Genomic DNA, 15059 nt, shown 5'->3' on the forward strand with positions numbered 1-15059 from the left:
AGACAGTCCCAGATGACTTTACTCACATGTCTGGTAGTTAATGGTTTGGTTGCTTTAAGAGGGGACTCAACTGTAATGGTTTATATCTGCTTCACATGCTCATCCTTCAGTAAGCTCGACCAGGCTGGTATAAGAGTTCCAAAGAATGGCAAAGAGAGTATACTCCAATGCATAAGCCCTTTCCAAATCTTTACTTGTGTCACATTTGCTAAGATCCCACTGGCCAAAGCAAGTTGCATGGCCAAGCTCAGAGTCAGTATGGGAGGGATGATCCAAGAGTGGTTATTGGAAGTCACAAACTGGGCCATATTGCAACTGTGAACAAAAGCATGGAAGAATTTCTGGGAAATAGAGAGCTCTTTGGAAAATTTGAGATATTAAGGCAGCGATTTGCTAGAAGATGAAATATTAAGAGAGTCACATTTATAAAGACACTTTTTTAGTTAGTACCAGTTGGGTGTACTAGAGATTTTGAGAGCTCTAAAGGTTAGAAAGGAGGTCCTTAACTCCTCTAATAACCGTCTCCAAATGCAGTCTAAAAAGAATGAGAAAAATGTTGTGTGCCTTTACATAGTTTATGTTCTCTGTGGGGAATGAAACAGAATAAACTCCATTTAGATGATTTTTCTAAAATAAACAAAAAGAGAAAAGATTCAGCTCACTTTACTTCAGGAAAGAACTTTATTATATGCATGAAATCCTTTATAACAAGAAGAAGCAGCATAGCAAGAATTAAATACCTAGGTTTATTTTTTGAGAGAGACAGAACACACAAGCACGCATGCATAAGCAGGGGAGGGTTGGAGGTGGAAAGAGAGAGAGAGAGAGGGAGGGAGGGAGAGAGAGGGAGAGGGGGAGAGAGAGAGAGAGAGAGAGAGAGAGAGAGAGAGAATCTCAAGTAGGTTCCACACACAACACAGAACCCAACACCAGGCTTGATTTCATGACACTGAGATCATGACCTGAGCTGAAATCAAGAGTCGGATGCTTAACTGACTGAACCACCCAGGAACTCTATAAAATACCTATAACCTATTTTAATCAACAAAACCCCTGGCTTTATTCTTATCTATAAATGAAAATCTTCAGAGACAGACACCCAGATATCTCTACTATGTAGACGTAGAGTCGTTTGTTTTTCTCTGTTGTTTGGGATATCAAAGGCCAAATAAATTAAAATAATTTTCTAAGTGTCCAAGCTCTAAAGGGACAAGATGATTTAGGAAAAGTCAAATTCCTTTGAAGATACTAGCTAGGATCATTGTTAAAATAAGCTGATTAAAGAGGTAATGGTTGTACATGCCTAAGAGAAGGAGAGAAATAGAACCAGGGAGTTTCTGACATCTAAAGCATATGCCAAGTGATAACTCCCCTTGGAGTATGCAAAACTAGGCAAACAGATGGCAGGATTGTGGAAAAATCAAAACAAGAGAATAGTTTTTAATTCCTGAAATGTCAGGTTTTATAGTGAGTCTGAGTGTTAATGGAATTATCTAAGTCAGTGTTGTTTGGAAGAGGTATGGGCTTAGGAATCTGGCCTTCCCCTTACTACCCAGGACACATTGATCAAGTCATTTAATGTCTTTTGAGGCTCAGTTTTCTCATCAGAAAAACTGGGAATAATTGTGCTGAACCACACAGATCAAAAGAAAACTCTTTTAGAAATTATAAAGCAAAAAAATTATAAAATATGATTAATACTATGATTCAATTATGAGTTTGAGCTAACTAAGGAATATGATTAATGCCCAAGTTGTTCAGTATTTTCTTATCCTGCCCCAAAGGCAGTTTATTTTGAACCAAGTCTTAGAAAGTTCACCTTTTTTAATGAATATAGTATTTTTGTCAAATTGGCTTACATACAACACCCAGTGCTCATCCCAACAAGTACCCTCCTCAATGTCCATCACCCATTTTCCCTCTCGCCCCCCCCCCCCCCCCCCCCCCTCAGTTTGTTCTCTGTATTTAAGAATCTCTTGTGGTTTGCCTCCCTCCCTCTCTGTATGTATCTGTTTTTTCCACCTTCCCTTCCCCCATGGTCTTCTGTTCAGTTTCTCAAGATCCACATATGCGTGAAAACATATGATATCTGTCCTTCTCTGACTGACTTATTTCCCTCAGCATAATACCTTCCAGTTCCATCCACATTGCTGCAAACGGCAGGATTTCATTCTTTCTCATTGCCAAGTAGTATTCCATTGTGTATATAAACCACAATTTCTTTATCCATTCATTAGTTGATGGACATTTAGGCTCTTTCCATAATTTGGCAATTGCTGAAAGTACTTATAAACATCGGGGTACATGTGCCACTATGCATCTAATACAAAATCTATTTTGATTTTCTTCTAAATCATCAAGCACTGACTCATGTACAAAACTGCAAGAATCCATTGATCTTCCACTCTTATGCAGAGTTTAATTATGGCTGACCTCTGTTTTCTTGAACACTATGAACACTGTATGAACACTTTCTTGAACATTATGAACACTTGAAGCCTATGAACACTGTACTTAGGACTTTACTATTTTTTCATGCCTTAATATAAGCATATCTCAGTAGCTATAAATAAAAAAAAAAATTACCTAGAAGAAATGATCTGCGTTGAGCATTTTCTCGGCCTATTTGGTAAAAATTTATGTTTTTAATTATTTTATAAAATGTAAAATAAAATACAATATCTTAAACAACTCAGGAAACTAGTTTAAAGAAGAAACCAAAAAAGTCATAATGTTTCATTTATATGCCTCTCATGACCTATTATCACTTTTATGTGCTTCTTTGACAATAAATAATCATGCCTAATACTTGCTCAGACCAGATATTTGGAATACTGTGATTCTCATGAACCTTTAACATTATCATCTGTTTAATGATGTTAGTGAATAGTCCCTTTCCTATCCAAAAGGCTTATAGCACAGACCTTTTGGATGGAAATCAGACTTGCTCAAATATTTACATTTGATTAGCTGACTGAAATATATTAGAATAAGGGACAAAATCTAATACTATAATGGTAATTTTGTATTTTCTAAAATGAATCAGCAAAAGGAAGGACTATGGGACATGACAGTAATTACTTGGAAGTCAAATCCATTGAGAACCAGACTGGGATAACAAAAGACCTAAAGAATGATTTTCAAGCCAGAGTGACTCAGGAAATCAGATTGGCCCTGGTTTATACATGATTATAGAGCCCTAAAATCAATTCTAAGTCCACCACATGACACTGAATAAAGGGTGCTGAATCCATCAAGGCAATTCTATAGGTGAAACTCTAAGGCCAGCCCACTTCTCTTCATCAGCTCTCTCTCCTTACATACCCATCACTCCTTCCCCAAGGAAATGTAAATCCTTGAGTATAAAAGCCTGGGAATCTTGGCAAGAGCACCTCCACTGAACTAATAGAAGGTCTTCCTTTTCTCATCTAACAACCTGACTCTCCACAGATTCTGACGAGAAAATTACTTTAAAAAAAATAGAATTCTGCTTTTGCATATAATATTAGTAATAATAATGATAACAGCTAGAACTCTTGAATTCTGGACACTGTTCTAAGAGGTTCATTAGATTCATTCATTTAATCTTTTTAATATCTAGGAGATACATAATGATATCATTCCCACTTTACAGATACAAAACCTAAGGCATCAAAAAATCAATCAACTTAGAGAAGATCATATAGCTGTTAAATAGCAGAGTTTATATACACATAAGAATGGTTAAGATTATGGAAATATTAATAACTACAGTGTTTTGAGAAGGTTACTGTGTGCCAGGTATTGTGCTATTTCTTTTTTTAAAAAAAATTTTTTAACGTTTATTCATTTTTGAGAGAGAGAACTAAGCGTGAGCTGGGGAGGAGCGAAGAGATGGGGAGACAGAATCCAAATCAGGCTCCAGGCTCTGAGCTGTCAGCACAGAGCCCGACATGGGGCTTGAATTCATTGACCGCGAGATCATGACTTGAGCAGAACCGAAGTCAGATTCTTAACCAACTGAGCCACCCAGGTGCCCCTATATTTCTGCTTTTTAATATTTATTTTGAGAGAGAGAGAGCCCATGCATGCATGTGTGCAAGCAGGAGGAAGGGCAGAGAGAGAAGGAGAGAGAAAATTCCAAGTGGGCTCCTTGCTGTCAGCTCAGATCTCCATACAGAGCTCAATCTCACGAACGGTGAGACCACGACCTGAGCCAAAATCAAAAGTCAGGCGTGGGGCGCCTGGGTGGCTCAGTTGGTTAAGCGTCCAATTTCAGCTCAGGTCATGATATCATGGTTTGTGAGTTGGAGCCCTGCGTCAGGCTCTGTGCTGACAGGTCAGAACCTGGAGCCTGCTTCAGATTCTGTGTCTCTCTATCTCTTGGCCCCTCCCCTGCTCATGCTCTGTGTCTGTGTCTCAATAATAAATAAATGTTAAAAAAAATTTTTTTAAGTCAGATGCTCAACCCCTGTGCTATATTTCTTATACACATTATTTTATTTAATTTGCACTACCTTGATTTGGGCAATATGCAGATACCCTGATCCAAATGCTTCCCTTTCAAGTGGAAAAACCTTCACCTGAAAAAGCCTTTCAGGCCTCCCTTTGCCACTTTTCACATTCTTTCACAAAGGAGGAAGAGCACTTGGTTGGTGAATTGTGAATAAAGAATTAGACCTGGGGGTGCAAGCTATCCTTTTCAGAGAGTGAGGAAGGGATATTCTGCTTATACAAATCACAGTCTCATCTGTGAAAGCACATTTAGGAGGGCAGACTTTGCCCCTGCTGAGGAGACGTGTCATTCATTAACCCCACCCCCACCCCAAGATCTCATGAGGTTTTGTCTATGTCTCAGCTGAAAAGGCACCTTCTAAGATAGATCATTCCTAACCAAAATACTTTCCCAAGTAACTCTTGACCACATCACTTTGTGCATTTTCTTAAGGTCACTTCTTACTCTATATTAACTTATTTTTTTATAATTCACCTTTTTGATGTTTGTTTCCTCTACTAAACTGTAGGCTCATCTACCTAAACTAGTGCCTGACACAGTACACAACCAGTGAGTGAACGAATCAAATAATTGGATTTTACAAATAAAGAAAGTAAAGTTTAGAAAAGTTAATACATTTTCCATGATCACACAGCTAAAGGACAGATGGTATTAGAAAATACCTGACTGATTCCACAGTTCAGTTTTTAATCTCTAAGGTATTTTACCTCAATGATATCTATTCTATAAATATAACATAATATTATATAAGGACTGAGACTTACAATAAGATTATATTTACACACCAGAATAGGTTTTTTTGAGGTGGTTTTCTTTATTTTTATAACTAAAGGACACACTTTTAAGCTGATTTTTCTGACTAAACCATCAAAACTATCATATACTCAACAATGTGAGAAAAGAAATTAAGAATTATCAACAATTTCCAAAAAAGAGCATAAACATTCTTCTTTGACATTTGAAACGAATCTACTATAAGCTCTCAATATCAGAGCTTTGTCAGAAAATTGGTGGTCTAGGCATATAAACCAGGTTTAGATGGAAGACAGGGAGTTATTTAATGGCTAAAGATAAAGAGCATCTACTCCAGTTCTCCATAGACTGGCCAAGACTGGCTTCACCCTAAGCATCCTGTCTGTGTGAGAAAGTGTGTGTTGGGGGGTAGTGGTAGGGGAGAGGGTAAGAATATAAAAATGGTCATGTTGATTCAGCACTCTGTTACTCTATTACAGAAGGAATGTATTAGTTTCTTACTGCTGCTGCATCATATTTAGCACAAACTTAGTAGCTTGAAACAACACAAACGTATTATCTCCAGTTCTGTAGGTCAGAAATTTGAGGCAAGTTTCACTGGGCTAAAATCAGTTTTGGCAAAGCTGCATTCTTTTTGGAGGCTTACAGAAGAATCCGTTTCTTACTTTTGCAAGCCTCTAGAGGTTGCCCACATACCTTGCCTCCTAGTCTGCTTCCTCCATCTTCATCATTGACCAAGACAAGTTGAGTCTTCCTCACATCAGAGCATTCTGACCTCTTCTTCTCCCTCCCTCTTCCACTTTTAAGAACCATTGTGATTACATTTGGCCCAGCTGGATAATGCAGTCTCATCTCCATATTTTAAGGTCAGCTGACTAGCAACCTTAATCCCATCTGCTGCCTTACTTCCCCTTTGACAGATTCACAGATTCTAGGGATTAGGACGTGGACATGTCTAGGGGGCAGTTCTTCTGTCTACCACAAAACCCATGGACTAAGTTTTCAGAAGCACGACTCTGCATCCTTTTCTGTGATCTTTCTTGGTAACTATTCTGAGGATGTCTTCTTTTGTGCTTTGAAAGTAAGATGAATAAAAGCTTTACAGGTAGATGAATCTGTATTTAAATGCAAGCTTCACCAGACACTAGCTATTTAACCAACTTAGGATAATTACTTTTTGAAATCATTGGAAAAGTAAGTAAGCATACAGATGTTATATTTGGAAAGTTCTGACAACTAGTAGATGATAAGCAAATATTACTTTCTCCCGTTTTCTCCATCCCTATTCTATCTGTGAATCTATCTCTACTCCTCCCACCTGACCTTAGGCCCTATTTTGGCAACCTGACTGATCCTCCAACTTTGAAGTCAGAACCACTGTAAGATTCCAAATTTTATTCATTCATTGATTCATTGAAAAGCATTTATTGCATGATCTACCACATGCCAGGTATTGTGCTAGGTGATGGTGATCCAAAAGCAAACACAATGAACCTAATTCGTGCCCTCAGGAACTTGTGGTCCAGTAGTGAAGGTAGATTTTGTTATGAAAAGGGAAGTCCAGGTTCTTTTAAGAGCCAAATATAGGAAACTGACCAAGTGTGAAGGATCAAGAAGGATTTCCTTTGCAAGTGAAATTTAAGACAAGATCTTTGAGCATTTCTTAATAGTGTTCCTTAGTAGCATTGTGAGTAGGATAATTCTTCCTGAAAAAGGAATTTCCCAAGCTCTGGAGGACATTTATCATGCCTGAACCCTGCTGCCCACTGAATACAGAAACATCCTCAGGCACTGCAATAACCAGAAGCATCCCCACACATCTCTAAAAACATCGCAGGGAACAAAAGCAGCTCTGGCTGAGAGAGGAGAAAGGAGTGGCTCCCTTGGGAAGAGAGAACAAAATGAGTAAACGCAGATGGGTGGTACGCAGTGTTTCTTTGGGACAACCTTGAAGCTGATTGGGAGGTGGCCACAGAAGGAGAGGTATGAAAAGAGGTTCCAAATGTGGAGCAGGTACAGGGTGAAGGATGCTGAACTTTCAAGGGAAGGTACTAGAAGGCAGGGTAGTAAAAGGATCAGATCTGCTAATCTATAATGCTGCTTTATCCTAAAGTATAATTCCAGTTTGGGAATATGGTGCTAATAGCTCCTGTCATTTTACCTGTTTTGCCAATTTTCATTCTAAATATGTATTTCTGCTACATCTTCTTGGTGATAAGGGTTTGGGCAAGTGCATCTGAGAGCTGTTCAACACACTGCCCTCTTTAATTACAGTTACTTTAAATTAGCTATAGGGTTATTACACATTTCCTCCTTTCTCCTGCACTTTCTTCTCTATATTTTATGCTTCCATTACTGATGATTGTGTTTACCACCCATCAGAGGAAAAAAGAAAAAAGAGCATCTTAGGTCTTTCAACTGTTGCATTCACAATTCCACATCTTAATATCTGGACACTTGTCAAGATACGGAGGTAAGCATCTATATGTGCAAAATTAATTCTCAAATATTAAGTTAGTTTAGTGGCACTTGGTGGCTCATTAGGTTCAGCGTCTGCCCTCAGCCCAGGCCATGATCTCTGGTTCACAAATTAGAGCCCTGCATTGGGCTCTGTGCTGACAGCTCAGAGCCTGGAGCCTGCTTTGGATTCTGTGTCTCCCTCTCTCTCTGCCCCTCCCCTGCTCATGCTTTGTCTCTCTCTGTCCTCAAAAATAAATGAAAACATTTTTAAAAATAAAAAATAAGTAAAGAAAATATTAAGTTCATTTCTAACTGTAAAATTCTCATAAGTTCTAGTCCTACATTTATAAAAGCTGAAAGGATTGGCAATAATTACTATGAAGTAATAAGTCTTAGATTTTTGTCAATAGTTTGTAGTTTTAAGTAGTTTAAACTTTCCTCCCTTCTGTTGAACAACTGGAAAAGGTAACACTCTGAATAAGTTTTTGTTATAATGTCATGTTCACTGGAATTTCTAGTTGATCACAGTTTTCTGGAAAGGCTGTCGCCCCTTGCATTAAACTCTTAGAACAGTGGCATTGACTGGAAAGAGCAGTACCAATGTCTTAAAATGTTTTTTCTGGGGCGTCTGAGTGGCTCAGTTTGTTAGGTGTCTGACTTTGTTTCAACTCAGGTTATGATGTTGAAGTTTGTGGGTTTGAGCCCCGCATCAGGTTCCATGCTCGCATGGAAAATTTTTTAAATACGATTTTTTTTTTCTTTTAAATCCACAGCTGTGGAGCAATTGTACATTAAAAATAACAATAAAAGAGTACCATGACACAGAGAACAGAATTCTTTCTAAAATTGGAGGGGAAACTGCATAAATGAAAACATATACAAAATCTTCAAATCAGTATTCCTCATGGGAATCAATAAACTTAACAGTCTTTGCAAAGACTAGTGTTAGAAAAATGTCCTTAGTCTGTAGGAATTAGTACATGGTCCCAGAGTCACAGAAAACTTCTGAACCAGAAATTTCATTAGGTATTGAGATGGCAGAAGAAATAGGAAATGTTTTCCAGGTCCTAAATAACCGATAACGTATGGACAGGTATATGACTCTTTGTAAGTGTTGTTTATGAAGGGCATAATGCCATAGCCATTCGCTAATATTTCCAACATCATGGATGGTGAGTCATAGTGTAGAATCTGAACTGTCATATTGAGAGACAAGTTGGTGGATTGAAAATGGATTGAAGAAAGCTAAAGAAAAAAGCCATAACTATAAAATAAAATTAATAAAATAAAGCATGCAAGTCTACATCAGAAATGGGAAGAGGAAAGGGTTTCACCTTTGTTTCCACAAAGGAACAGGAGACTTCTTGGCATATCACCGAATATGGTGTCTCAATTAAATATTATATGAAGGAGATTTAAAAGGGACTCAATGAAAAAAATCAACAAAGAGGTAGAGAATAATTGATATTTTAATTTAGTTTAATGATGTTTCACATGTGCTACAAAATTTAAAAATTATTTCTATCAACTCAAAAAAAGTGTTACAAAATCTTATGTTATATGATATTGCTTATAAAATATTTTCTATAAATATCTACCTACAGTAGTTCATGTTTCCAAATTTAAAGCATACTTGAATAAACTTTATTTTACTAACCTTTGTCTCTATTTTTATTTAACCTCAAAAATGTACATATTATAAACCTACTTAAAAACAGAATGTCCTGTTGAAATAAATCAATGTATCTTTGAAGTTAGATACAGTAAAAGTAGAAAAATCATTTTCCAAATATCTAAAAGTCCTCATTGAGCTTTGGAACAAACTAAAAAATTATTGCAAAATTGTTTGATAGCTTTTATGAATAACATAATTTTAATTGCCAACACTTAAAAAGTGAATTTCTAGAAGTAGAGATTGTAAGAAGCTAAAAATCCTGTTTGAATCAATATTACATTTTAAATAAGCAAGACAATTCCAGCAATGGAATGAGGAGACCCTCATATCACTGCTATGAATGCAGACTACACAAGAGACCATAATTAAACAATTTGGTTGCCATTAGTCATGCAGATTTTAGATTTAGAGCTTCTTGTTTTGAAAATTCTAAACCTAGAATACTGAAAATGTCTTAAGTCAAAGTACAAGTTAAAGTAATAGTACCAAAATGCAAATTCCTTCTTTATTTGATGCAAAGCCAATCAGTCATTTCAATCAGTTTGGTAATAATAATTATTTTTTAAAAAACTAGTTTCAGTAATTTTTCCCCTAAATGATCCTTCAGTGACTCTATGGAGGCAAAATACCAAATTTACTTAGTACATGCATGTATTATTATATCTTACATCAATGTTGAATATCAAATCATGAAGCTCTACTGCTGAATGACTCTACTCTACTGAAATAAAATGAGATTGATCTTTGAGATCACTTGATAAAGTGAAAGTCAGATAACTGCTCTAAAATGTCAGGTAAACACAAAGTCACTTTTCAATTTTTTTTAAGACATATGCACAAATTCACTACCATACATCTTCATACATTTAAGTAACTACAGAAAAATAAAACAAATACAAACAAAACAAACAAACAAGCAAAAACATCCTGTCCTGCTAAAGGGAAGAAAATCTAAACTAGGTTGTAATATGATCTATAATTTTTCCGGTACAGATGTTCATCTACTTATTAGGTTAGGACAAATCATCTGATGACTACCAATGTTTAATTTTCATCTATGCTAATTAATTTTGTAAGCTGTTACTTGCTTTTATAGGATTATTTGTTTCCTTAGAGAACCACCTCCCCAAAAAACTGTAATTCTGGTCTTCAATGGATCTTGAAAACATATTTCTCTAATTCATTCAAATGATGTAAGATGGCTTCCTTTTTAAAAGTTCTCTGTTAAATGTTGTTTGCATTATTAGTGAGCTCTATACTAGTGCACTGTAATGTCATATGTTACTTCCACTGTAAGAAAATATACAGAAAATACTACTTAAATATACAAACATCATTAAATACATTCAAGTGGAGGAAAGTAGAAGGAATTTTTCCTCTAACAAAGTTTAACATAATTTTTCTTTCAAAAAAATCATAGATATAAAAACAACCACATTAAATTTACTCAGATGTTGCACTTTATACAACAGTATGTAAATGCAGCATTAGAAATATGAATCCTAGAAAATCTCTATTTTGCATGGTATAGGATTCCTTCAGCTATGATTATAAACAAGAAAATATATTTTCATTTCAGAACTACAACTATGCTGAGCAATTACACTGGCCTATATATATTCATAATGCAAATTTTTATCCAAATGTTAAACCTGATTTTTAAATTATAATTAAAATAAAGCATGTATACATAGGGTGCTGGAACAGATGAACAGAAATTAGTAGCATAGACAGAAAAAAACTTAAATCTTGTTTAAATAGCAAGGTGAATAGCAATGCAATTAAAGTTTGACCCAGGTACTTACATTTCATGTTTGACATAAGCACATCTCTTAGCCCAAGTTAGTAAGGTCTATTTTATACCATGAGCTACTGTGTGTTCTCAGAAGAAGTGAATTGGTTAATTTAAAGCCAAAACTCTCCAATAAGTTTGGTATGCTACTAGTGTTTTTACCACATTTTTTCTTAAGCAAACATTATTAATTAAGACAAAGAAGAAGCACAGTGGAATATAAGTATTATATAAGTATTATCACATTAATCCTGCCCTTGTGTTTTCAAAATCTAATCACAGAGAAATAAGTATCAGTAGTAATCTTTTTTATTTTACTGAAGGAAATTTTATTTCTGCAAGTATCCTGGCAAGCAGCTTTTCTAGTTACTTTTCTGCATATCTAAACCACATATCTAAAGAATATATACAGAATGTATAAAAGAAACCATGTGTTGTAACAGTCAAGTGAATTGTCAGGGAGTTACCTTACTTTATATTACACATACAGGTGCAAAAAAGACTATCCATCCTTCAGGCAAGTTGTTAGCTGACACTCACACATTTTATTTTTTAAGAGAAAATCTTTCTAAAGGAAACACTAGTCCACAAAGTCAGATATTACGAACAATTAGTCATATTAATAGTCAAGTTTTGGGTGGGGTGGTGGGAATAAAAACACAGAACCAAGCAAAGAGCTTACTCACATTCCTTTCAGGCGTTGCCACATTTTTTCAGTGTGTTCTCCTATCAGATACTTAAGAGGGGTGTTTTCCAATTCTTCAATTTCTGTAGCAGTAGACCCCATGATGATATTCCTAGGGCAATATAGTTACAGTCAGTTTCAGCAGCTAGAACAAGCATTCCTCAGACCACTACAAATCTCAAACAGTTATACAGTAGCATCTCTCATCTATCAAAATACTGCAGATTTACAAAGCTGAGGGCAGCCTCTGCCAGAATTGCTACTGACTCTGACAGGCATATCCACTGCTCACATCACCCAACCTCCCAAGCAGACAGCAGTATAAACAGATCCTCTGACCTCACAGGAGCAATCCGCACATGTGAGCCTGCTACTGTACTACTGACCGACTGAGTGCTGCAGCTCTCCCCAAAAGCAGCTCATCGGTTACCGTTCGGTGCACTGAAGCACATCAGAATTCCTACAGTTTACGAGATCTATTATGCACAAGAGAAACGTGAATGACTTTAGCGCACCAGAAGAAGCTCAATTCCTCTCTACCAATAGAAAGAGGGCAGGATGTAATAAGAAAGCAGATGGTAGGAACCAGTGTCAGCAGCACCACCCTGAGAAAAAAGTGCCTGTTTTAAATGCCAAGGTTTTTGTCTCTTCATTGATCTGGAACCAACAGTTAAAGAGATACCATGCCCTAACAACAAACGCAATGAAAATTAATGGCAACAATGAGAAAATAACACATAGAGCCATGCAGAAGACAGACCACGGAGCTCCACAGGTTGTTATTGAAAGACTATGTACATCAATGATGCTGTAATCATGCTTATTCACCTTCTCCTAGCAACTCCACACAGTAGGTAACTGCCAATTTAACCAGTAGAAAACACGGCAGCTGCACACAGCCTGCTCCGTGAATCCTTTGGGGGTTACAAAATAAATAAAACGAAACTAGTGTGGAAGAGTGTGTGTGTGTGTGTGTGTGTGTGTGCTGAAGTAAAGGGAATGTGTGAAGGTGGGGGGGAAGAAGAAAGGGAGAGAGGAAGAGAAATGGATGCTATGCCGCTTGTGCATTTTAGAAGAAAAATGAGAGAAAGTGAACATAAAAGGAATCAGAACTGAGTCATCTGCCAAGCTCCCAACACATGGTGAGCTTTCTTTGAAACCAGCACAGACCCTGAGTATGAGCTCCATAACAGCTATTGCTATCCGCAAGCTGCTAAGAAAAATACACTTAAAAGCAGTATCTCTTCTTGCTTGTTTAGAAAGCCAGATGTAGTTTTATTCTTCCCTACAAGATACCTTGCTGTTACCGATATTCATATGTAGTAGACACGTGATAACATCTCGTATTTATTGAGTACTTACTGTATGTCCGACCCTGTTCCTAGTACCTAACAGTTTACCATTTTAAAATTTTTACAAAAACCCCATGAATGGTAGGTAATATTCCCATTTAACAGTTTAGGAAATGGAGAAACAGAGATATTTCCCAGATTTAAAGCCAGCCCTTTAAAATGGGCACTATCTGTGATTTTACTAACAAGGCCTTCCAATATAAAGTTACTATGTGTGTCTAAACACTGAGCGCATCTGGTGGTCAAAATCATAATATCTGTAAAAAGCATCTTTGTAAATTGTTACAGAAAGTGTCTTCTGGGGCGCCCAGGCGGCTCAGTCATTAAGCACCTGACTTCGGTTCAGGTCATGATCTCACTGTTCTTGAGTTTGAGGCTCCGCCTCAGGCCAACATGAGCCCAGCTGCAGGTGAGCTCGTGCACCACTTTGGTGAGTCCTGCTTTCCTGCTTCTCTCTCTCTTTCTCACTTTCTTCCCCTCCTTGGATTCTCTCTGTCTCTGCCCCTAGCTCCCCCTCTGCCACTCTCTCTGTCTCTCAAAAAAAAAAAAAGTGTCTTCTGATTTACAAATTAGAAGAGGTGAGATTTCTGCGCTATTTGGGCAGAGTCGTATAGGCCTCCTTTCTGGGTTCCCATAATAACTTCACTGAAAACTTTCACGGCGTCCAGAGCCCTTGATGTCCTGCAAATAAAGGAGCAGGATGCCCTCAAATTCCTTTCACCAGGAACCCATTTGGGTGGCACAAACCTTGACTTCCAAACGAAACCATCATCTACAAAAGGAAAAGTAACAGCATTACCTCATAAATCTCAAGAGGACCTGGGAGAAGCTTCTGCTGGCGGCTCGCGTTGAAAACCTGGCTGCCCTCAGTATCATACCCTCCAGGAGCACTGGCCAGCCTGCTCTGGTGAAGTCTGCGGCTGTCCCTGGAGCCACTCCTGTCGGTGGCCACCTGGCCTCGGAACCTTCTCTAACCAGACGGAGGCAGCCTCCAGGGAGCGGGAAGCCAGACTTCCGCTGTTATTGATCCCAGGGCTGACCCCCAGTCTCTGGAGAGGTGTCTTATCTTAACCCACCTCTGCCAGGTCTGCGCCGCGTGGCCACTGCCACCCCAGAGCAGCCACGAGGGAGCTGGCTCCGTGGGTGTGACGCGGGTGGCGCCGGGGAGGAAGTTCTGTGCGCCCACGGCCCCATCTCCCTGAGCCGCCCCGCCACGGAGGGTCACGCCTGGTCTCCACGGCACTGAGATCCCACAGAGACTGAAAGGGAAGAGCAGGACGCTGCTGTGAACCAGGAGGAACCTCAGGTGGACCGGCCGCTCCAGCTCCCAACAGGCCGCCTCTCGGCACGTGCTGGTGGACTGGCGCGAGGTGCGGGCGCCCTCCGAGCCTGCTGGGGGCTCCCTCCTGAAGCCGGAGCGGGAGCCCGCCCCCAGGACCCGCTGCAGCCCCGGGGACCCCGCGCCGGGTGGGCAGGGACCACCACGGGGTCGCAGGCGCTTCTACACACTCGCGGACAGAACGTGGCAACAAGGTCAGCAGAAAATGAAGTTTTCAAAAAAGAAAAGGTTAAATCAACCGAGGCTTCGGTTTTCCTTTTTCCAACGAGTTGTTTCCTGAACTCCAGCTGAATGTAATGTCTTTAGCTAGCTTTACATTGTTGCAACCTCACCCCTGTGGGCATTTTCCAGAATTGTCAGAAATGAGCTAGTTATTGTTCTGAAAGTACTGATTTTGCCTTCCCTGTGCCTTAATTTATAATCCTAGATACATTCACTTAATAAATTCTTAGCTGATTTTTCTTTAATGAGATAGTCAACATCTGAACTATGCTCTCAGAGATGAATC

The 15059-nt window shown here is 38.5% G+C and overlaps 1 protein-coding gene and 1 pseudogene across 5 annotated transcripts in view; one reads left to right on the forward strand and one right to left on the reverse strand.

Moving 5' to 3' along the window:
• The window catches only part of PDE1A (phosphodiesterase 1A), a 331722-nt gene extending 318827 nt beyond the window's left edge, over window positions 1-12895 (reverse strand). Inside the window, exons 1-2 of one of the 5 annotated variants that reach the window (XM_040475566.1) lie at window positions 12689-12895; window positions 11862-11972 (exon numbers count right to left, since the gene is read on the reverse strand). In XM_040475566.1, the coding sequence (XP_040331500.1) occupies window positions 11862-11962 (101 nt within the window). In that variant the 5' untranslated portion in view covers window positions 11963-11972; window positions 12689-12895. Of the gene's footprint in view, window positions 1-11861; window positions 11973-12199; window positions 12360-12688 lie in introns of those variants that run through there. The other 4 variants (XM_040475565.1, XM_040475567.1, XM_040475564.1 and 1 more) reach the window with 4 other exon arrangements.
• Window positions 12896-13605: 710 nt separating this feature from the next.
• LOC121030344 (40S ribosomal protein SA-like) lies at window positions 13606-14831 on the forward strand (annotated as a pseudogene).
• The last annotated feature ends 228 nt before the right edge of the window (window positions 14832-15059 follow it).

This window comes from Herpailurus yagouaroundi, unplaced genomic scaffold (genome assembly GCF_014898765.1).
Source record: "Herpailurus yagouaroundi ecotype Mexico unplaced genomic scaffold, PumYag 140, whole genome shotgun sequence".
Classification (NCBI taxonomy): domain Eukaryota; kingdom Metazoa; phylum Chordata; class Mammalia; order Carnivora; family Felidae; genus Herpailurus; species Herpailurus yagouaroundi.